The 23,097-nt window shown below is 47.4% G+C and overlaps 1 protein-coding gene across 2 annotated transcripts in view; it reads right to left on the bottom strand.

Annotated features, from left to right (window-relative positions):
• Positions 1 to 4,753: 4,753 nt before the first annotated feature.
• The window catches only part of LAMC1 (laminin subunit gamma 1), a 66,334-nt gene continuing 47,990 nt past the window's right edge, over positions 4,754 to 23,097 (bottom strand). Inside the window, exons 6-29 of one of the 2 annotated variants that reach the window (XR_010744200.1) lie at positions 21,169 to 21,286; positions 20,970 to 21,068; positions 20,727 to 20,863; positions 19,716 to 19,838; positions 19,439 to 19,628; positions 19,132 to 19,244; positions 17,622 to 17,843; positions 17,338 to 17,526; positions 15,768 to 16,013; positions 15,324 to 15,477; positions 14,734 to 14,876; positions 13,852 to 14,030; positions 13,530 to 13,686; positions 11,922 to 12,127; positions 11,447 to 11,526; positions 10,974 to 11,111; positions 10,644 to 10,788; positions 10,162 to 10,311; positions 9,655 to 9,769; positions 9,108 to 9,307; positions 8,729 to 8,887; positions 8,206 to 8,305; positions 7,273 to 7,826; positions 4,754 to 7,242 (exon numbers count right to left, since the gene is read on the bottom strand). Coding sequence is in view for 1 of the 2 variants with exons in the window: in XM_066324657.1 (XP_066180754.1) it covers positions 7,570 to 7,826; positions 8,206 to 8,305; positions 8,729 to 8,887; positions 9,108 to 9,307; positions 9,655 to 9,769; positions 10,162 to 10,311; positions 10,644 to 10,788; positions 10,974 to 11,111; positions 11,447 to 11,526; positions 11,922 to 12,127; positions 13,530 to 13,686; positions 13,852 to 14,030; positions 14,734 to 14,876; positions 15,324 to 15,477; positions 15,768 to 16,013; positions 17,338 to 17,526; positions 17,622 to 17,843; positions 19,132 to 19,244; positions 19,439 to 19,628; positions 19,716 to 19,838; positions 20,727 to 20,863; positions 20,970 to 21,068; positions 21,169 to 21,286 (3,620 nt within the window). In the remaining variant the exon portion in view is untranslated. The remainder of the gene's footprint in view (positions 7,243 to 7,272; positions 7,827 to 8,205; positions 8,306 to 8,728; positions 8,888 to 9,107; positions 9,308 to 9,654; positions 9,770 to 10,161; positions 10,312 to 10,643; positions 10,789 to 10,973; positions 11,112 to 11,446; positions 11,527 to 11,921; positions 12,128 to 13,529; positions 13,687 to 13,851; positions 14,031 to 14,733; positions 14,877 to 15,323; positions 15,478 to 15,767; positions 16,014 to 17,337; positions 17,527 to 17,621; positions 17,844 to 19,131; positions 19,245 to 19,438; positions 19,629 to 19,715; positions 19,839 to 20,726; positions 20,864 to 20,969; positions 21,069 to 21,168; positions 21,287 to 23,097) is intronic. The other variant, XM_066324657.1, reaches the window with a different exon arrangement.

The raw sequence follows: 23,097 nt of genomic DNA, 5'->3' as shown, positions 1-23,097 counted from the left end.
TCGCCGGGGTGGGGGAGCACCAGGAGCCCGTCCCGCCGGGGCTCCGCGGCTGCCGCTGCCTTTTTTCGGTGCGTGTTTTATGGGCTGCCCCACCTGAGTCACTCCCAACAGGAAGAGCGCGTGTGCCGTGGGCTGACTCACGGCAAGACCCAGCCCAGGGAGCGCAGACGGGCGCCTGCCCCATCCGCACACAGGACCTTCTGCATGCGCCTCTTAGGGAAATAAACTACATCTGCAGCTGCCGAAGACACCCCCCGGCCGTGCCCCCGCCCAGCTCCATGTCCTCTCCATCTCCCGCTCCACAGCCGCGCTGTCCGGGCACGCCGCAGCCTTGCGGGGACCAAAATGAAACAGCGTGAGCTCACAGGAAGCCTGGGGAGGGTGGATGGGGGCCGCCCGCTCGCAAGCCAGGTCCAGGCAGCCAACCTGCGAGAGCAAGGCTCCTTTCAGGTGACTAATAGCGCTGGGGATGCGAAGTGACCCAAGGTCTGCTTGAATAAATGCCCAGAAAGCAGATCGATTGGGATTGACCAGGCAAGTTCAGGAAATCCCCAGACCTAGAGATAAGGTGGAAATCATCACATGTTTGTCTGCCTTTGCTCCTGAGATGGAAAATGAGCTTAGATGGGTCCTTGGCCTCACCTACCACATCATTTTTGTGCCAGAAGAAGGATGAGGAGTGGAGACAGAGATGGGGAGAACGCTTGTCTGAGGCTGCTGACAGAGCCAGGAAGATGCCAGGCTCCACAGCCCAGGTCCATCAGCACTTTTTTCTCGAGGGCAGCTGACAAGCCACACAAGGCATGAAGGCCAGTTCCACCTCATTCCTTGCCTTTGCCTTGCAGGAGGACCATGACCACTTCTGCAGGGGAATAGAGGCTGGGGCTCTCCACATCCTGCACATGTCAGGACAAGCAGGACTCCAGCATATCCACCTGCCCTCAGGAAGCAGCTCATCAGAGGGGCACAGTGAAGGATGGGCCCTCGTGATGAATCACAGCACCTTCCCTGCCTAATGCCAGGAGACTCCTAATGCCACAGTGACTGCAGTAATCCAGGAGCACCTTTAAATAGAATGAAAACACCTAACAAGTTCATCCCCAGAGACACAAGTTGCCTATAGGTCCCCTTCTCCATTAGGGATTCAAACTCAACCCAAGGCATGACATGCGGCTCACTTCAGGCCTGACAGACCAGGGTGATTAACACTGAGTTCCTTGTTTGAGCCTCTTACACTCCCCAAGAGCCTCCAGACACTCCAGACACCTGGAGCTGACTCACAGGGCTTTCCTCTGTGGCTCCTGGTGATCTCATGGGCGCAGCCAGCCCAAACTCACCACATCTCTGCACCTCCCTTTGCCAACTGTACCTGCCTCTGCTAACTGAGTCAACTCACTTTTCTAAACAGGAGGTTTCCTTTTCATTTCACTTGCTGGATCTTAATACAGCTCACAACAAGGAACACAGCGTCCCAGATAGGATAGTGGCATGGTGGGTTTTGGCATCCGAGGTTGTTTTATCTGGTTTTTATTACTGTTGTTTCAAGTGAGATAAAATTATTTATGGTGTTCCCACCAATTCAAAAGTTCTTAGGATCCACTCATACCTCTAAGGAGACACCATCCCTTCTGCTCTTAAGTACATCACTGGCCCACAACACCTCTGCTGTGTCCTTCCTACCTGCTGACACCCTTCTGCTCGGGAAGGTCATCTCCAGCAGTGTGATCCTTAACATCAGTTCCCTTAGATCTCACCCAGTCCATATCCTCGGCTGAATTCTCTCTTGGAAAACCAGCCTTCCTCATCAGGAAGCTTTTCCCTTTTCTGTCTCCTCCATGTTATGCCTTTTATCTCATTGTTGCCACCCCACCTCTCACTCCACTTGTGCAAACAAAGCCATGACAGCTCGTTCCTCAGTCACCTCTGCCTATTGACTCAGATTACTCTCACCTTGTCATCCAGGATGACCTCTGAAAACCACGTGCCATGACACTACCAAAAATGTATTTCCTGAGGCCCTGATTTTCTAACCACACCCGATCTGGAATGAGCAGCTGCCCCCCACCCTCCACAGAGCAATGTCCCACTGCAACCTGTCGCTGTGGCAGCACCCTTGAGGAAAGGTCTCACACCAACATGATCAAGAGATGTTTTACCTTTTAGTAAGCAAATGTGTAAGCAGAGGGAGGCATAAAGAACTGCTGTGCTCATCAGACACTGCAACGAAACAGTTTTGTTTTACTGGAAAACCTTTGTCTTTTAATCAGCAACACAAGAAAAGTCCTTCTGAAGATGTTTTATGTTCATTCAAAACCAAAAAAGTTCCTGCAGGCAGACCACTATGGCTCACAAGTTCATCAGTCCTTGAGGATGTGGCTGTGGCAGAATTAAGCGCTCCAAAATCAGTCTGAAACAACATAATCATCTAAATTTTGCTTGTGGTTGCTGGTGAAAAGTGATGGATGTGTAAAAACTCTGAAGTGATGGTTTTATTAATGTGTGCAAGGGAGGAAACCCATTTTGGTGACTTATGTCAGATGAACACCGTGATGCTGTGAGTCCTTGCAGCCCAGGTCAACCCTCACATCCCCAAACCTCCTTCTGCAAGGGGCCATCTGGTCTGCCACCTCCTCCAGGAGGAAATCCTCTGGGATTTCCTCAGTGTGAAAAATCAGTGATCATGGTGTGCTGGTACCACCAAACACCAGTGCAGCAATGGAGCCTGGACTTGAGTCTCTCCTCTGACGGGTGTCCTCATGAGAGCCAGAGCCACCTGGAGCAGAGATCATTCAGGCAGCAGCTTTGCTGGGCAGGGAGCAGGCAGGGATCATGCTGGCAGTGAGCAGGCAGGGCAGGGCAGGGCAGCAGCAGTGGCACAGCAAGGAAGTGTTGTCATGTGCCTTGCCCAGGCCAGCGAGAAGTGAGACAAACAGGCATGAAGGAGGAAGGCATTGCCATCCCACGGCATTCCCCTCTCTGTCCCCGTGCCCAGCCTCTACAGGGTAACTTTTACATGGCATTCCTGATCTTTCTGGGATGGGGGCACATTGAAGGTGTCAAGCCAGCAAGCAACTGGAAAAAATAACTCACCAGAATGTGGTCATCGCTGTGGACGGGGAGCACAGGACACTGCCAGCTCGATGTGACAGCTGTGTGACCTCCTTCACTACCTCAGATGCAGGCTAACACAGTAGAGATGCCTCCGCCAGGCAGCTGTTCCCAGCACTTTTTAATTTGTAACAATATCTTGTCCTCCCCCACAAGTGAGAGGGAACCCAGCTCAGGTCTGTCCAAGCCCTCCCCTCTGCTCACCAGGCCCCTTGTCCCCTGCTTCTCCAGAGAGCACATGAGAGACGACGGGGCTTGAACTGGGGCAGTGAAAAGAAACACAGGGAACCGAAGGAGAGGAAAGGCTACCAGAGCATGGCTTGGTCACTGCTCAGCGAGGTGCCTCCTCGCCCCCCTTGATGTCAGGTACTGGCCACACTGAGCAGATAGGCAAGGAGGGCATCTCTACTTGGGCTTCAAAATATAGATTGGTAAATATAATATAAATTGGTAGAATATATATTATATATTGGTAGAAGAGTTTGGCAACCTGTAAGCCATTATCATGATCCCCTGGAGCTGGGTCTGCTCCTCCCTGTAACAGATTTCTGAGGATCTGCTTAGGTTACTCTTACCTCATCACCCTCCACTACCCTCGAGAATTACCTTTGAAAACCACATGAGGCTCATCCTTCTACAAGATTACCTGTGAGACACATTTGCACAATGCCCACAAGAAACCTCTGGTGATAAAAATGCTGAAGATAAAAAGGACAAGGCTTGCTTCCTAATCCAAGGGTTTTGGCCTCAAAATGCTAAGAGGCTTCATTTCAATCTATGGCCCATACAAGCCCAGAACTGTCCCACTACCCAAATGTCTGCTCCCTGCTGCTCCCCACAATCCAGCTGAAACCTCAGTCAGATTTTACCAGCTGGGATTTGCTTTACAAAAACATTGGCAAGAAAAAAAAAACACATGTATTTTAGAAAACAAATTCATTAGTGACAACTGAAGAATGAAAAACTGACAGGCAAAAATAATAAGAATTTACCAGCTGAGATGGGATTAGCTCTGATGCAAGTTAATGAGACCTGTGTGTTTTCCTCTGCTGAGAAAAATAACAGAAATCCAGCTGGAGCTGTAAAACAAGTGTGAATGCAGAACAGCCTAGTCTCTTATCACTACAGTAGATCCTTAAAAATTTGCTTAATTCAGGCTAGGCTCTGGGAGACAGGACCCAGGAGCAACACGGAGTACCCAGATCTGTGGCAGCTCCCAGCAATTTCAGCTTCTTTATTCAGGTTGCTTTTTCTTTTCCCAGGAGCCCCATTGTTTTCTACCTGTTTAGTAAAAGGATCTTCCCCTTACAACGTAAATAAATTCCCCCCCGCTTCCTCAGGGCTTTCCAGGATGACAGTGCTACTCCAATAGCATCAGCATCAACAACACAGTATGTTTTTAAGTCCTGGAAAACCTGCAGCTTAAAATCCATCACAGCCATGGCAGTGGAGCAGTGGACACAAGGAAAAACCATCATCCTTTACCCTCTGTATCCCACCATATGCATTTCCAAATTTTTTCTCCCTTTTTCCCATACCAAACCAGGTTGTCTAAGGAGCAAGGGGTGAATCTTGCAACTGAGACACATCATCCTCAATACCCAACCACCAAAAATAAAGTAATACTCAACAAAATACCCAGGTATAAGGGGTTACAAATATTCAGACTTTATTATAAATAAGAAATACTGTTTTATACATAAAAACTGCAAGTGTTGCATTTTGTTCACCGCCCCAGACAGCAAGACCACAGATTAAGGCAAAAAAAGCTGGAGTGAAGGCACATACTGAGGGGGCCACAGTCAGGAATAAGGTGATGAAGGGATGTCAACCATGACACCCAGCACTCCACCAGCAGCTGTCACATCATCACATTATGTAAAGAAATAACTGGACTTATACAATGAATAATGGCTGTAATGCAGTACTGATTAACAGATCGCTTATAAAGATTTTTTTTTATTTAAAAATAAAATTCTGTTAAAAACGGCTTAAGAAAAAAAAAAAACCACAAGAAAGCAGGAAACCTTAGGCCTGAGGTCAGCCAGGGCATGAGCACACCTTTGCACCTGATCTTCTCACAGCCTTGGCAGAGGTGATGTGGTCACAGCCATCTTCCCAGAGCAACCCAACATCCCTGTGTGTGCAGGCACAGGGAGCTCTCCTCCAGAGGTGTTTCCAGGCAGGAGGGAAATCCCACAACCATTAAGGGGAGAGATACAAGAGCCATGCAGAGTTTGGGAGACCAAACACCCCCTGCCCAGCAGCACTGTCTGCACCAAGCCTCCTGCCATGCACAGTGGTATCAAGATGTCCCCAAATGCAGCTCTCTGAGCACCTCAGCGCTGGTCTGGTGTCCCAACAGTGCTACAGCTCCTCACAGCCCAGCTGCAAAACCACAGCCCCTGTTCCGCTCCTGGCACAGCATCCCAGGGGACAAGGGACACAGACCTGGGTGCTGCAGGCATCGAGGGGGACAGGGCTGGCTTTGCAGACAGGGCTGGAAAGCATCCACCCAACAGGCAAAGTGGTTATGGATGAGTGCTGGGGATATGGCAGAGGGAAGCAAGCAGGAGCCCAGCTAGCAGAAATCCCAACTTTGAAGGAAATGATACAGAGAGAAGCAATACATGGTGCACATGCCCCAATGGCTACAGGGGAAAGCACATAGAGGAGGCCAGGCTGTGCCACTCTGGAAATATGGCTGAGTATATTTACACACACATACACACACACACACGAGAGACTTCCTCACACTATAATCATGATTTTTAAAAAACAGAAAAAAAAACCCACATTCACACAAAAAACATAAATTTGAAATAATTAATAGCACCAGTGTGTGTCAGATAATAAGTTCTTCCCCGCTACGCAAACGTACAAAGTTGCATAGTGTTTAAGGATAGATATATACTGGATCTCAGGGAAAAGGGGGAGGGATGCCAGGCTGGAGGCAAGAAGGAAAATGCAGAGGATGCTCTGGTCTGGGAGAGAGGGGCTCCTCACCACTCCCCCCCAGCACCAGTGAGCACTGCCTGGGGAGGGCGCCAGCAGGGAGGCAGTGGGAGTGGTGTAAAGGCACAGCTGCCACCTGAGCCTGGCCTGAGGTCCCTGTGCTGCAGTAGCTTTATGGTGACTGGGAGATCCGGAGGCACAACGAAAGGAGGGCACATGGAAATTCCAGCTCTTCCTCCCAGCTTTAAAATAGGCAAAAGGCCAGAGCAATGGCAGGAGAGACAAAAATCCCACTGCTCACCTTCAGAAAAAAGGATGGGGAGAAAAAAAAACAAAAAAAGATCTTTGCATTTCCACTCATGTGCCCTCCCCATTCCTTCCCCACCCCAAGGCATTGAGCATGGAGGCCAGTGCAGCTGTTGGAGCTCTCTGAGTGGCAGCTCTCCTCTTCAGCAAGACTTGTCCTGCTTCAACAAACTCATCTGTCAGTCACATTCCAAGCACAAAAAACCAGATCCTCTGGAAATTCAGTAGCAACAGATGGGAATACAGCTTGGGCCTTCCACACTCTGGCAGTCTGAACTACCCAGCAGGTAGCAGCTTTCACACTAGACCCAAAACTTCTCCAGAGAACAGAAGTGGGGCTGGCAAGACCCACCACTCCACCAGTATCCCATCTTCCCAAAGAGTTCCAATCAGAGGCTGCCTTTTTCTCACGGCGATGCATCATCACAGAAAGCATTTCAGAAAGAGGCTTCAGCTATTTTGTCAAAGGCTACCAACACTGTTGGATTGGCCACTAGGTAATGATGAAAAAATAAATTCACAGGGTTAGAAGCTGGGAAGAAGGATCTGAATTGAGTGCAGCTATACTGGCCATTACAGTAATACTTTGGTAGCCATCCCCTTCCTTCATAGAGACAAAGAGCTCCAGGACTGAGGATTTTACAGTCAAAGGGAGAAGACAGGAGAGAAAGTTGTGTTAGTTTTGCCTTGCTGTATACAGCTCACATGGTTATTTCTGAACCACAGTATAAAGAGTCCAGAGCATCTCTCATCCTTGCACTAATCAAAGGGAAACTGTGTCTGAGGAAGGGGCAAAGGTGGAGTGCTCAGGAAAACAATCTATATAAAAAAACCCCTTTGATGCCCAAAGACGGATATTTAATTAATTTGCTTCTCAAAAAAAAAAAAAACAAAAAAAAAAACCACAACAAAAAAACCCAAACAAACCAACAAACAAAACCAAAACGAAACAAAAAAGAAAAAAAAAAAAAAAAAACAACAAACTGAAACAAAAATCCCAAACAAAAAAATGAAACAAAACAAAACAAAAAAACCACCAAACCAACATCAACAAAAAAAAAAAAACCTTTCAACTTATCCTGATTTGACAAGAAAACAGTGGCTGCGAGCAGCGAAGAGTTGGGGATTTGGAGAAGGTAACGTGTGTTAAGGCACTCCATGGCCGAACCACCACTCACCAGGGCGATTCCCCCCACCCCCTCAGGGTTTCTCTATGGACGGGGTGTTGAAGCAGCCAGATGGCAAGGTCTTCCTGATGTCTTCCAGGTTGCTAATGTCCTTCAGGATCTCTTCAATGTCCCTGTTGTAGGCCTGTATCGCATCGTCCTGCTTCTTGGCTTCTCTCTCAAGTAAAGACATTTTCTGGTCCAGGTCATTATCTTTCATCTGGTCTTTGGCACTGTTCAGGCTACCTTCAATTTCATTCAGTTTGTTCAAATCCACTGTCTCCAGTTGCCCTGAAAAGCCAGAAGCAAATAGTGAAAGTGCATTAAAACCCCTTTGACACCCTGGGTGCCCACATGGCTGAACCCGCAGCAGACCTCCACTGGGCCATCTCTGCAGTAGAGACAGCATCTGAAACAGGACCAACCATAGGGGTGACATCTCCACTGCCTCAGGAAGTCTTCAGTTTGCAGAAAACCAGCACAGAACATTGCCCAACAAATTCTGAGGCTACTTGGGAAAGAAAAAAACCCAAAGTCCTTGCCAAGACCACACAAAGCCCATTTCAAGAGATCAACAGATCTATCTGGTTCCTCAAACAATACTGGCAGGAAAGCCAGCACACATGAGGAAAACACTCAAAAGCATAGATCACATTAGAGACAGTCTTACCTAGTTGATCCAACAGGTCATTAATGACAGTGAGTAGGCTGTTCACAGAGTTCTTAGCTTTTCTTGCATTGTCTTCTGCCTCCTGGGCAGCCTGTGAGGCCTGTCGGATATTAAAGAAATGAGAGCACAGAAAAGGTGCAGGGATTACAAAACTGCTGTCTCTCCTCTGCACTTAGTCATCACATCACTGCCTCCTCACTCCAGGATAACAATCTTGCACAGCCCTTTATCACAGGCCTGGGGGAAAGACTGACAATCTTCAAGTAACCAGTTTTCTGAATAGTTCAGGATGGGATCCCTGAAAACTGAGCAGGATTTTGCAGTAAAAGCCAGGATGAAATCAGTGGGACTATACAGTCAAGTTTTAGGTAAAAATAAAAGGACAAGTAGCTCTCAAATTCCAGCAGGGAGCCTAGACTAACGCACCAGGACTTGTCTCCTTTTCAGTCCCACCTAAAGCTTGAAAGAGGCAGAATACTAGCTGGATACAGCGCTGTCTTTGCAAGAGGACAACAGAACTTACCTCGCCTGCCATCTTCATATCCTGCTCAGCATCAGCCTGCTTCCTCTTCAGCTCTTTTTCTGCATCCTGCAGCTGCTTCATCATGTCATCCACTTCCTTGGCCAGTTCTGTCACATCAGCAAAGGTCTTGTCGGCTTCAGTTCTGGTAGCAGCAGCACTCTGCGGCCAGCAGGTGGGAGAGGATGGAAAAAAGTGGTGAGTGCACAGAACTTCCTTCAATCCTTCTCATCAAAATGCACTGACTTCCTATCTTGCCATATTTTGCATTTGCAGCGGGGAATAGAGCAGAGAGCACACGGGGCTCACCAGGACACACTGTAACAGGAGTTCATGCAATCCCACAGCAGGATCTCAGGGGGGTTAAGTGCAGCAGACCCACCTTCTGAACGGAGCTGGCGATTTTCTCAGCATCATCTGCTCTGGCCTTGGCGTCGCGGGCATCGGCAGCAGCGTTGCCCAGGGCCAGCTCTGCCTGGTGGGTCTTGTTGTTGGCCTCTGCAATGGTCTGGCTGATGGCAGGGATCTTCTTCAGCGCCTCCTCGGCTGCCGTCTTGTTATCATTCACACGCTTGTCAAAGTCTAAGGGGGGGAAAAGCAGAGCCTTATCACGTGCTCCAGAAGAGCCTTGGGATGCTCCTTTGACCAAGCTACCCAAGGCTTTGCTGCCCTCCCACTGAAGGGATGAAGAGCAAACTGGGGTCAGCTCTCCCTATTGCACATCTTCTGATGCTAAATAAGGAAGTTAAAAGGAAATTTTCAATCCCTGAAAACACTTGTGTTTTTTCATTAAAGAAAAACAAGCCAAAAGAACACACCTGACACTCAGGGTAAGGGCAATAGCAGGGCCGCTCTAACCAGAATATCCTACTGCCAAGTGACTTGTCACACTGGAATTGAGAGATTCACTCCAAGTGCTTCCTCTTTACCTTTCAGGTTGCTGAGAATGGTATTGGCCTCCTGTAGTGTGCCACTGCTCTTCCGAGCAGCTTCTTCAGCCAGGGCTTTTGCTGCATCTGCTCGAGCCAAGAGCTGGTCTGCAGTCTGAAGAGACATGACATGTATCAATGTATTCCCATGTTCTGAAGGACAATCGTGTAGGTGTATGAAAAAGCACTGTTAAGCCCAAACAACAATGCCATCCAGAACAGCAGTGCTTCCTCTGAGACCAGATGAGTGTACGTACTTTGGGAATACTGTTCTGAACACAAAGTTGGCACCATATCTGGCAAGTATCTCCTATTCTCCCATACAGTGTCAAAGCCATTGCTTCTAACAGCTTTCTGCATCTCTTTTCTAGGGCCATTCTGCAGCATTCTTAAAATCAGTAAGTAACACTGATTAAGATGAAATCATTTGCATCTGGCAAGTTACTTGTCTTTCTTGTTGTTTTTTTTTTTCCCAGGGAACAAAAGCCTGCACAACACAGAACTGACCTGCTGCTCTGTCTTCCCTTTCTCCAAGAGGTTCTTTACTTCTAGCTCCTTTCCTTTCATATCTTCTCTCAAGTCCTCATAATCTTTTAGCTTCCTGGCAATTAGCTGATCCAGTTCCTCTGCTTCCTTCTTGATCTTATTGGCTTCATTCTGCAGGTGGAAATCACACACACAGATTCGTGAATGTTAAAAAATTCCTGAACAGGTGGTACGTTTTTCCATTTCGACATTCAAGCCAAGATGATTGGCAAAGATTTCACTCAGATTTTTGTCCTTCAGAAAGTGGGGGAGGTGGGGTTTATGTAGGTGGTTTTCTGCATTTAAATCTCCTGAATAAATGCTAGAATTGCATAAAAGCTGGATTATGCCTAGATGGGCAAAAACCCCACAGAGTGTACTTATGCAGCGAGCATTAGCAGAGCACACGTAAGGTGTGCCAGCAATCTTCAGGAAATATTGCACATGATGGTGCCCACATGTACCTCTAGCCCCGTGGAATCCACAGTAGGCAGGCTGGTGAGATTAGCATAGATCTGCAGGGCTCTGTTTCCAGCTTCCTCTGCCTCCGCAAGTACCTTGGTGGCCTGTTTCTCTAGGTCTCGAGAAATATTCCTTGCTTGATTGTACCTAAAAAATCCCCAAGGATCCAGTTATGTAACAGTATTTCTTGCAGAACTGAACTTAGTAAGAGAGTGGAGAGGCTAAGAAATTGAAAATCACCTCCCCTAAAATCCAAAGCGTACAGAGGGTTGTCTTAGTTTTAAACAATGCTCTAAAGTCAGGAAATAAAAAGCTTTCTGTTACTGACTCACTTCTGGTTGAGCTCATCAATATCAATTGCAGTCTGGTTTTCTCCAGCCAGGGTCTTCAGCAGCAGTTGATATGCTTCCGTGGATGTATCATTTGCAGCCTTGGCTGTGCGAACAATCTCATCAGCTTCCTTTTTGTGCCTGGACAAAATGAAAATAATGCCATTGGATTTGTCAGCCATTAGTTTTTATCCTCAGTTCTTGATTATATTCTCTCTTACTTTTCCTCTTTCCTTCTCCCAGATTTACATATGGGAGATGCTGAAACATTTGCAAAGGAAAATGGTTGCCACGTCTGTCATCCACATCAGTAATGTCTGCCCTCAGTGCTACACAGCCATCATCCCACAGCACCAGTCTCTTAAGCAGCAAAGGGTGTGTGTTTCCTACCCAGCAAATGAAATTCTGCTTCCCCCTTGCAGGGAAGAGCAGGGCCCTGATGTAGGCCACAATGAGTGTGTCTTGCCCCAGCCTACCTTTCTGCCAGCTTACGGGCCTCTTCTGCCAACACAGTCATGTTGTTGGGATCCCCGCTTTGCTCTGGAGGTGTAATGGACTGGAAAAGAAACAGAAAGAAAGAAAAAAAGCCCTTAAAGGTCTTTTTTCATCTTTTATTCATATTTGCTTTAAATATTTATATTCATTATCTAAATGCTTAGAGAAGTGTCTAAACTGTTTCTCACTTCTCTGTATGTTTTTTTTAAGCCCATGCAGTTTCCACCATTGGTTATCCCTTGAAAAACAATAGTGCTAATATTTATTTAGGACTTTTTATGTTGGTTTGGGCTAAGACACAATCTGTGACTGACAGTGGAAACTTCATTGATTTCCCACGATCTTGATGCCAATTTGCTGTATGAGGGAGAGAGCAAGTGGAGAAACACAGCAGAGGCACAGAAGGAAAGGGCCTCACCCTCTCCCAGCTGTGTGGGACCCCAGCAGCACACTCACCACGTTGTCAGCTGCTGCCTTGGCCTTCTCCAGCATATCAGAAGCCAAGCTGATGAGGTCCTCAGTGTCCTCCACCCGCACCCGGGCCTGCTCTGCCAGGCTCTCCGTGTCCTGCACTGTGCCCTGGATGTTCCTCAGCCTGTTGAGTTGACTCACTAAGGTGCTGTTGATGTCTCTGAGACGATCCATGAGGCCCTGATCTACGTCTGAAACACATGACACAAGAGAGAGGAAGCAAAATTAATTAGAGCAGGAAGAGAAGCTGGAGCAGCAGCTTACCACTGCAGGCACCGCGTTGGTAGGTTAATCCCCTACTGAAAGAGAACCGGGCAAAACCATTTCACAACTCACTTAGCTTGAGATCAAAGCCATAATCAGAATGAGCACCAGGAGAAATGAAAAGCCATTAACTGCTAATAAGACAATCCTGCTGGGTGCTGGAACTGACTCTGATGGGAGATTTTGTGTTCAGAATCACGTTTTACCTCTCTCATTGACTTAAAATGACAACAGACCTGCTCCTCACTGGGTGGATGTGGTGCTTGGGAACATAGGTTCATGGTGGCCTTGGCAGTGCTGTGGGGCAGGGAACAATTGGACTTGTTCTTAAGGGTCTTTCCAAATTAAATGATTCTATGATTCCAAGACACAGAGAGAGAGATCAAAAATTCTACCATGAAACCAAATCCATTCCCTCATCTTTCTCCAATCCCCAACCTGCTACCCTCTTATGTGGGACTAGGTACGAATGCCAAGCAGGCAGTGTAAATCTACCTCAGCTAAAGCTGAGAAAAGCTTAAGCAACTGTTCTCACTGGCAGGAACCTTCCAAGTAAATCCCATATTAGATCCATGTTAGGTTTTTCCCAGCTTCACACAAAGAGGACAAATTTTCCCAAAGTAGTCTGAAATCACTGAACCAACTCCCAGGGGACCATCTTTTACTGCAAAGTCAATAGTCCTCTTCAGAGTTCTCTTTTCCAAAACATGCATCATCTTATACATTAAAGAGACGCTCAGGACAAACCACTGCCACAGACATGACAAACATCTTGCTCACAGACAATGTCACATGTCTTCTACATCCCATGGTAGGGGTGACGACACAAGAACAAATTTAAACAGTTTAACAGGAAAAACATCACTCTTCAGACTATTCTACTCTTATGGTGGGATAGTTAAGTTAAACATCAGGATTTTGAAGCCTTCATTCTGATTACTGACAGTATCCCAACAAGAATTACTTGATCCCAAAATGCCTGAGCAAATTTGAAGCGTAGTAAGCATACTGCAAAGTTTTCTGCTTGTTTAACAAATAAAACCCTCCTTTGCATCAAGAAAAGAGGGTAACACATAAAAGACTTCCATCCATACAGAGCTAAAGGCAGATCTTTACTTCCATGTACAACAAAGACCGCTGGTAGACCAGCATGGATAAAAGCACAGCCACTGTAGTTTTGATAAAAACATTCACTGACTCAGTGCTGCCTGAAATTGCAGTCAATCCTGGAGCACAGCACACTGGTTTGAAATAAAACATGCTGTCTCCAAAGGGAACAGGAACATCAGGCAAAGAACTCATTTACTTGGTCTGATCAGGTCAACTCACCTTTGCTCTTTTGTGCTTCATGGAGCAACTCCATAACCTCTCTTTCTGCCTGCTTCAACCTCTCTTCAAAGGCTTCATCAGTCACAGTGTCTTCTCTGCTACCCAGATTTGCTATAAGATTTTCCAGCTCCTGCAGCCTTTGACGTTGCTCGGCCACCTACATGAGAGGAACAGAGCACACCTATGACACAGCAAAACACCTTGAGCGCCTCTGCTTTCAGCAACCACCAACAGCCACGGGCCAGAATGCTGCACAAGTGGACACGTGCAGATGGTGTACCACCATCTCCAGTGGTAGCAACAGCAGTGTCTGTGGCCTTACCTTATCTTTCACTAATCTGTAACAGGCTGGACACTCCTGGCAGCCTGGCCACGAGCGGTTGTAGAAATAGTTCTCCTCACACTGGTTGCAGCGGCTCCCCACGAAGCCCTCCTTGCACTCACAGTGGCCGTTGTCCCGGCACTGCAGGGACTGCGAGCCCTCGGGATCACAGTCGCAGGCTGCAGGGGAGTTAAACCTCAGTCAGACCGCAGGAGAGGCAGAAATACCCTAAAACTCACAGGGCAAGAGGATATCCTTAACACCCTAAAACAACTGCAGGAGCTATGGGGCGCAAACCCACAGCTGGACATCACTCCTGATTGCAGTGCTTCTACTCACAAGCAGGATCCAACACTCACTCTGTGTGTTGAGTGTTGCTGTTACCTCCCCTACAAAGCATCACTCAATCCCACTACACTGTAACCAACTGCAGTTAGTTTTCCTGCTCTTTACAGGCAGGGATATCAATGAGGGAAGTTTGGATCATCCTGCTTTGCAATCATCTTTATCAGATCAGCTGCTCCTCAAGACAGAACCTGTATACTGAGGACACCTGCAGAGTAACGGTGCAGGAACACATTAAGAAACAGGGCTGTTGGAGGCCAAGATGCAGAGAATGTATTTACACCAAGGGGAAGTAGGTATCTACTAAGTCGGATATCTAGTAAGTCGGACAAGAAAAAGGTAACAGAAGAAGAAGGGGATAAGCTATAGTACAGAAATCAAATTTCATCACACACAGTGTGGACGTAAAAGCACCAACTTCTGTTGTGATGAGAAGCGAAGTGACTAAATACCTTCCCAGAGGCAGAAGGAAAGCAAAGGTAAAGCTGGGTGTGCAACATCCTTCCCATCTGCCTCGCCCTCGTCCCTCAGACTTACGTTTACAGCCTTCAGAGCCAAAGCCAAAGTGGTTGTCCTCACAAGTGTCACACCGCTGGCCGGTGACGCCTGGCTGGCACTCACACTGCCCGGTTCGGATGTCACACTGCCCGCTGGTGGAGCCCAGAGCGTGGCAGTTGCACCTGGGGGAGAGGTGGGCACGTCAGATGTGACACAGAAGGGACACGTGGGACAAAATGCCTCTCTGAAGAGCACATCTCAATATTTGCATTTGCCAAAAGCCGCTTTTCCTGCTGTGAAGATGCAGCAGGCAAGGCACTGTGCTTTTGAACCATGGAAGGTCACTTGCTGCCTGCACTAAAAAAGGAACCCAAGAGCTCCAGCTACAGTCACAAAGTCATGCGGCAGTTTTCTATTTAAAACCCTGATTCAGAGCTCTTTATAAAGCTATTTATAAGTCAGGCTTTTTTGTACAGCCTTAGTAGCTGCTCCTTGACCACTGCTCTTCCCCAGCCACAGCAGCAGAGGCACACCTGTTACTTGTGACAAACATCACATTCCTGCACAATGTAAGCACAAACCCTCCAAAACCTCCTTGGGTCCCTGCCCCAAGCCAAGACAAACCTCACCTCTCACAGCCACGTCCACTCTGGAGGTTGAAGAACCCAGGCTCACAGGCACTGCAGTCTCTCCCAGTGACGTGAGACAAGCACTCACACTGCCCAGTCACTTGATTGCAGACTGTCTGCTGATTCACTGTGCCGTAGGGATTGCAGTGACAAGCTGCAAAAATAAGAAGGTATGAAGAAACATGCACAAAGTTAGAAATCCCTTGTGATGTTGGTACTTACCCTAACAGGCCTGGATCCAAACCACATGGCCACCCAGCCCCTGCATCACACAATGCTTTTGCTTTGATAGCACTAAGTGCCCACAAACACACGGATTTCAGCAAGCTCAAACCACCAAACCAGGGTAAAGCCACACATTGCTGCTGACGGGCACGAGTGACAGCCTGACAGCAGCTCTTGGGGACAAAACCATTTTTAAACGCAAGAAGAAGCCGGTCTCACCTCTGCACTTGTCCGCGGGGTCAGGGGCCAGGGGGTTCCCGAAGAAGCCGTCCTTGCAGCGGTCGCAGTAGAAGCCGGCGGTGTTGTAGATGCACTTGAGGCACTCGCCGGTCTCGCGGTCGCAGTTGCCCACGGCGTTGGGGTCGATGTTGTTGTTGCACTGGCACAGGCGGCAGGGCCTCACGGCACCATTTCTGCCCAGCGGGTCTCCGAAATAGGCATCATCACACAGCTCACACCTCTTGCCTGGGACACAACACAGACACGGGTGCTGCAGCAGAAAGCCCCTCGCTGCCATCTCACATGGATCCCCTCTGCAGTCCCTTCTTCCATTTCATCCTTCTGTTGGCGCCAGACACAAATCCCTCCTCATCTCTAAATTCGAGCTGATTTTTCACTTTGCATTATGAACTTCGCATTATGAATTATTTCAGTCTTCCTTCCCCTCCTATCCCTTTAAGCCAAACCTATTTGCTGCAATTTCTTGTTAATTTAAGAATCCGAATAGGTAGAGTTCTGTGGGGCACCACTGCTCCAGGAAGCTCCTCTGCCAATGAGACCTGCCAAACCTCCACAGGCAGTCACTGAAGCATCCAATTCAGCAGCTTCCTACACTTACTGCAGATCTGACCTCCCCAGCCAGTTATGAGCTCCATTTCTTAGGCAGTTCTTGCACAAACCCCTGTTTTCCTCACATTCCAAAAAGGTGGTGTGAGACAGGAGGAACTCTTCTGCAGTCACATAGCTAGCTACAAGAAAGACCAGCTGCTGCAGACACCTGAGCTGAAGGGAAGCTGGGGCCTGGACTCTGCTCTGGTTCACAATGCAGCGGCACCCACAGGAACCCCCGTGAGCTGTTATGTGCTTCGTCAGAGGCTTTCCTGAGCACTCAAGAATTTACAGGTATTCTGTACTTTGGACTCTGCTATGCCAAGCATAAAATCAGCACAGAAGCATGAAGGCTGCGAAACATCCTATGGCTTCCTTGCTGTTTGCAGGCAGAACAAAAGTTTCTGTTTAACAGCTCATGCTTGGACTTCACAGCTTATTGCTAAGAAAAAAAAGATCTGTATCTGTTCACCTATTGCTCCTTAAAATTGCTGAGCGCTAGTTCGATCTTGTATTTTTTTGGGCAGTGTTCATGAGTCACTGCAGCCTTCCTGCTCTTCGTAGGAAGCATCCTGTAGTGCCTCACTTGCTGGCAAACTGCACCTTCTAATTTTATTTCAGTCTGACCTGCCTTCCTGGCTCTTTTAAATCTATTTTCTGCCCAACACAATGCCATCATCAGAGCTCTACTGGAAGGTAGCATGGCTCCCCTATACAGTGCAGAAATGGTCAGACTTTGCAGATCAAGCCTTTTGCTCTCAAGAAACAGGCGCGAAAAATACGTGAGGCTCCAAGCCTCACACAGGACAAAAAAAAAGGGCTGAGGAAGAGAGAGGATTTGAACCAGAAGACACAGCAGCTTTCAGAGCTACTCACTGTGCATCAGAGAACAAGAACTAGCAGGAGACACATTTCCACAAACATGTGGATGTAGAAAAAGATACTTTGTGTAGGAACACACCTGTAGTGCCAGCCTGACAGCTGGTGCACACAACCTCCTTGGTGCGGGGCACGATGGCACAGCTGGAGGTGCCTGGGCACGGGCAGGGCTGGCAGTCGGAGGCTGTGCCGGCCGTGGCATCGCCGTAAAACCCATCGCTGCACTTCTCACAGTGAGTCCCCGCCGTGTTATCCCTGCAATTGCACATGCCTGGAATAGAGAGGGACGTGAGTTTTGCTTCATTGTCCAATCCACAAAAGAAGAACCGCCCTCTTGCTGCTCCCTGTTTGCTCAGCCCCTCTTACCCGTCTCGGGATCACACGTCTCGCTGTGCCCGTTGCAGGTACAAGGCACGCAGGGGCTGTAGGGCCCAAGGCTTGGGGTCTCTCGCCGGTACCCAGCGGTGCAGCGCTCACAGAACTGCCCCTCGTATCCCACTGGACACGAGCAGCTCTCCACCCAGGCCACAGGCACACCGGGCCCAGGACGAGCACTTGTGATGGTGACATCATCCAGGTGACCGGCACCTAGAAAGCACCAAGGGGCAAACCCTGTGTAACCACAGAGGCTGTCATCCCCCCTTCCCCAAACACAGATGAACGGTACAAGGGACAGACAGGTGGGTGCTTGCAGGTGGTAAGGTGAATCAAGATGCAAAACCCTCCAGAAAGGTTTAGAGAGATGAGAAAAGACACACTAGAGCTCACCAAGGGAACACGCAAGGTAGGAAGGCTGAGAATGACAATATAGAGAAGAATCTGAGAACAGCAGGTGAGCAAGTACAGTCAATTAAAATTAAGTTATATTTTACATGTGCTTGGTTTCTGTTTCCAAATCAAATACCAAAACCAATTCCTGGCTTTCAAGACGGAACAGACCATGTCTCCAGCAATTTTAACACACCATCTGCAAACCACACCTCGGGACAAACTCTTCAACTATTTCTCTCAAGCCATTCTTTCCTCTGGCATTTCACCACTTCCTTCCTCTACTACCAGCCCCTTCCCTGGAGCAAAACAAAGCCTAGACACAACATAGCTGGGTTTTAACTTACACCACTGTGTTAACAGCATTGCAGCAGCTCCAGTGCACTGAGTGGTGCCTCAGCTCCTACATATTAGCAGTGGCTACAGCACTCAGGGATGGTTTGCTCCACACCTTTCTTTTCCTCCATTTCACAACCCCACATTCCTCATTATGGGTCACCCCTCTGAAAACACTTGCAGTTTTCCCACCTTCCCCAAATGCAAATTCATCCTTTGCATCTTTCTGCATCTTCATCACACAGCAATACTAAGGACACATTTTTGTTTCTAATTCATGCCATTTTTGTAAGTCTTTGTTATGAGGAACTTTCACTCAGGTTCTGCATAGGCAGCACTTTAGACCTTGTCCTTTCCATTTGTCATGTCAAGGCAAGACCAAGAAAGAGGAGGGATGTAGCCATTTCCAGTGTAGTGAAACTTAAGGCCAAGTGTTGTAAACTTCCTACATCCTACCGTGTCCTTCAGTACTCTGTACTGTGGATTTTTACCAACAGGAGGATAGTGACTCTAAAACAAAGCAAAATTCCCATGTCTGGAGCAAGGAAACCGCAGTTGCTAAGTGTTCGGCTTTAAGACATTCAAAGACAACACTTTTCTTTCCCATATCCTCTTCAGAAGGCCTGGGTGCATATGCCACACAGGAAAGAAAGGTGAAAAGCTGTTGGCACAAGCTGCCACAGCTGTCTATAGCTGGGCCCTACAATGAAGCAATCCAACACCAGACAAATGAGTTTGCCCCCTCTTAGTGACATTCTGCTCAGAGACTTACTTCTCTCGCTGTACGTCCCACGGATCTTGATGGAAGTCAAGTTGTGGAGAAGCTTTTGGAATTCAAATGTTGTAAGAGCAGGCCTCCACGGGTAATCTGCAGCCTCATGGAGCCTGGGGAGAAGAGCCAAGCATCATCAGCACAGCTTTCAGCTGCTAACAGCTGCACCCTCTCAAAAGCTCCCTTTGCAACAGCGCCGTGCTATTGCGACATCACCCACAAAGGTTTAAATCTAATGATCTCTGTTTCCTCAAGAGCTCAGAGGCCAAAGGCAGCCCAGGCCAGGTGACAGCTGCTCCCACTGTACCTGAAGGTGTAGGTCTGCACATTCTCACTGGGGTAGGAGTTTCCCTGGGCAATGAGAGGCACAGACACTCTCAGCCCAGCCCCTTCCAGCACCAGGTCCTCTGCAGAGAGGCGTGTGTCTCGCCTGTCCACACGGAAGGAGAAGGTCAGGTTTTGCCCATAACTCAAAACCTGGTTGCCCAGGAACTTGCCTGAAAGGGGAAGAAATCCTTACAGTTAGGGAACAGAACACAAAGGGCACAAGCAGCACAGAAAGCCACGCTGTTAGAATGACCTACGTGGTGCAACGAAGTACATGGGGAAGTAGGTGTCTGAGATAACGGAGATATCCTGGGTCTCAGCACTCCACTGGAGCAAGACTTCCGAGCCGTCACGCTGCTCAGCACGCCACTCATCCTCTCCTGAAGAATCAGGCAGGCAAGAATTAACACCCTTGGGAGATGGAGATCTGCACACACTTCTCGCGTCACGTTGTTCACATCTCAGTTAATCTAACGTGCATGGGCACTGACAGGCTGCAGAAAGCAGCTGTGCAGAAGAATTCAGGTAGTAAACACCATCTTTCCAATTTACGCCCCTAACTCAAGTGCTGCCTTGAAACCTCTGACGACTACTTGTCCAAAACCTCCTTTCCTAAAGAGCTTAAGCAAAGACAGAAAAACCTACAGTTTTTCTAAAGAGCTTAAGCAGAGACAGAAAAACCTACCTGCTTGCAGTCCCCTACAACTTGTTGAGAGTTGCACCCTTTGTATGAACTGTTCTCCAGTGGAATTTTAATTAAAAAGATGTTCTTTTCAGAATGCGCAGCATGAAAACATGCATACACATGAAACTGACTGCATGAAAATAACAGATTTTTCCTGCGCTTACAGACTCATTGGAAACACAACTGTGTTTTATTCAGAGCCATGTAAACCTCAGATCTAAAGAGATTTTGAACCTCTCAATCACAAAGTCCTGATTTGGTTCTAGAACTGAGGAAACTCTGCTTTGTCAGCATATCTCTCAGGCTAGAAAAAGTTTCTATTTGCAATTCCCCCTTGCACCTGCACGGTGTACAATAACTGTGTGCCCGAGGCCAGGGCTGCCAATTCATTCCTCCATATCTGAACAAACAAGCTGCAGACATGGAAGCTCCAGGTAGCTTCAGCACTTCCAAAAGAGGGATCCTAGACCTGCCTGCCCAAGGTTTGTGGTCTTGCACAGAAAGGAAGGAGTTAGGTCTTTTTAATCACTTCTGACTCAAGTCTACAACCCAACCTGAAATACAAAGGAAAGCTCAATTTTACCAAACTCAAAGTTGGAGGTGATGCTATATATACTGTAGCCCACAGCACTGGTGCAGACTGAGGAGTGTCCAAAACAGAAGCAGGGAGTACAGCCTCTTGGATTGGAGGAATCCAGATGGAAAAATCCAGGTTTGCATCTGAAGATGCGAAGGAAAGAGAATTAATTTCCCTGATGCTTAACCCCAGATCCTCACTCAAATGTTTTTCATTCTTGAAACAAAGCCATGGGAAGAAAAAACTCACCTCTCACAGTGGAATCCTTCCACGTGGTCCTTGCACGCACACCGCCCTGTCTCGACGTTGCATTCCCCTGTGCTGCCAGCAGCATTGCAAGAGCAGGGCCTGGGAGAGGCAGCAAAGAGGTTAGTTCAGCAAGATCCACATAGAGAAAGCTTTTTTAAAAGCTTAAGTTTTCCTTTTAGAGAGCTGCAATCCTCCTTACCTGCAGCCAGCTTCGGAGAGGGAGTGGAACCCTGGCTGGCACCGGTCACACTTGTCCCCCATCACACCGGGTTTGCAGCTGCACTGGCCATAGCTGTCACACTGTGTGCTGAGGGAGCCTGTGGGGACAGCAGGGACAGGCACCTCAGCACACACATACGGCTCCACCAGCTATTCAAACTTTACAAAACGGCTGAGAAATAAGGAAGAAGAAAGAAGGAAGCACAGCCTCCAGCTGATGAGAGACAGCTTACCTAAAGACTGCCTCTAGTTCACAGGGATTTTTCTCCTGGCAGCTCTAGACAGATGAACTGCTATCTAGTCTTCCCAAACTGTATTCAGCCTTTTGTTCCTACCAACCTACCTTTTTATATATAAAATATAATTTTAACTTCCAATTGCCTTCTCCTGCTTCATCCTCAGTGCTACATTTGCATGCCTCCCATTCCACATCTGTTTTACTCTGCAATATGTAATTTCCAAGATTTTATTCCCTGAATCCCTTATATTCCCCGTAGTTAGCATCTCCCCTTTCCCTGACCTCTCCCTTTCACACTCTAATTTCCTTCCTTGAGTTGAATTTGAAGACTAAACTGCCTCTGTGGAGCGAGGCTGCATGGGCCACTATGAATCCTAGTAAACTCTTGGGCAAACCCCTCATTTTTGGAAAGATGCCTTCCTCACTACTGCTCCATTAAAGTGGTCTTGCACAAAAAGCAGTAGTAAGTTTCTTTAATCCATAGTGGACAAAATCCTTTCTCCTAAGCATCCATGTAGCTGCCAGTCTTGGAGCTGCCAGCACTGCAGGAGTTAACTCTCAGGAGAAAAATATTTAAGTATACAGAAATAGTTGCTTGTTTCCACTTCAATCCACACCAGAAGATTACAGCAAAGTGAAGAGTTATAAGATGATTAGGCTGGACGGGACAGAACAACTCACAAAACTTTACCATATACAGATGAAGTTCAAATCCCCTTTGCAGTCCCACTTATGATTATTTAGGAAAAAAGAGTACTTGACAAAAAATACCAATCCAAACATAGCCAGGAGATTCAAATACTCTCTGGGTGTCAGTGCATCATGGCATACAATGGCTAAGTTACAAAGGCCTTTGAAAGCTGTCCTTAAAGCCCTGAGAAGTCACCTCTCTGCATCTTTTTGACTGTCTCAGCTGACACGGACCTTCAACCCTTCTTAAAATAAGGTCTAACACAAGCACCCAGGAAAGCCGTCAGAAGAAAAAAAGGACCTTTATTGGTCAAAAATTTCACAACTGAATGACTCCTTGACAAAATTAGATGGGAGATGCACCCTGGCAGACCTCTCCCTGGCTGCTTTTAGGGCATGCTGCAAGCAATGACTTATGCCAGCTACTCTTTTGAAACCTCACATCATATCTTACTATGTGTTACCCTTTCCCCTCCTTATACCTTGCTGTGTACTTATGGGATCACTCCCTACAGGTTAAGTGGTCCCCTTCACAGCAAAAGATTTATTCTCCTGCCAGAATTACCCTCATCCCCGTTTTTTTTAATGGAGTTTAACTACATATTTTGAGTTTACTTTGTTTTATCTCACCCCACCCCCTTTTGTGTTTAATGTTTCACTTGTTTGTATTTATAGTGCTTGGAAACTCAGTAGGAGAAACTGATGCAGCAGCTAAAGTTCACTACAATTTCTCAGCATGAATAACTTCCAGAAATACCCAGTCACATCATCTTGGTTATTAAGAATTTAAATTAGTTCTTTAGTACTGGGAGCATCCAGGATAACACACACACAGTGGAAAAAAAGATCTGTTCCAGAACATTTTTGAAGAAGTAAGTGCTGCAGAGATGACCCATCTGCCCCTGCCACCCTAACCCCATTTAGATCCAAAGATAACTTAAACCGAAACAGAACCCAATAAACATTTCCTACATGTAGCGG

Source organism: Sylvia atricapilla, chromosome 9 (genome assembly GCF_009819655.1).
Source record: "Sylvia atricapilla isolate bSylAtr1 chromosome 9, bSylAtr1.pri, whole genome shotgun sequence".
In the NCBI taxonomy this organism is placed as follows: Eukaryota; Metazoa; Chordata; class Aves; order Passeriformes; family Sylviidae; genus Sylvia; species Sylvia atricapilla.
This window is presented reverse-complemented; position numbering and strand designations above follow the sequence as displayed.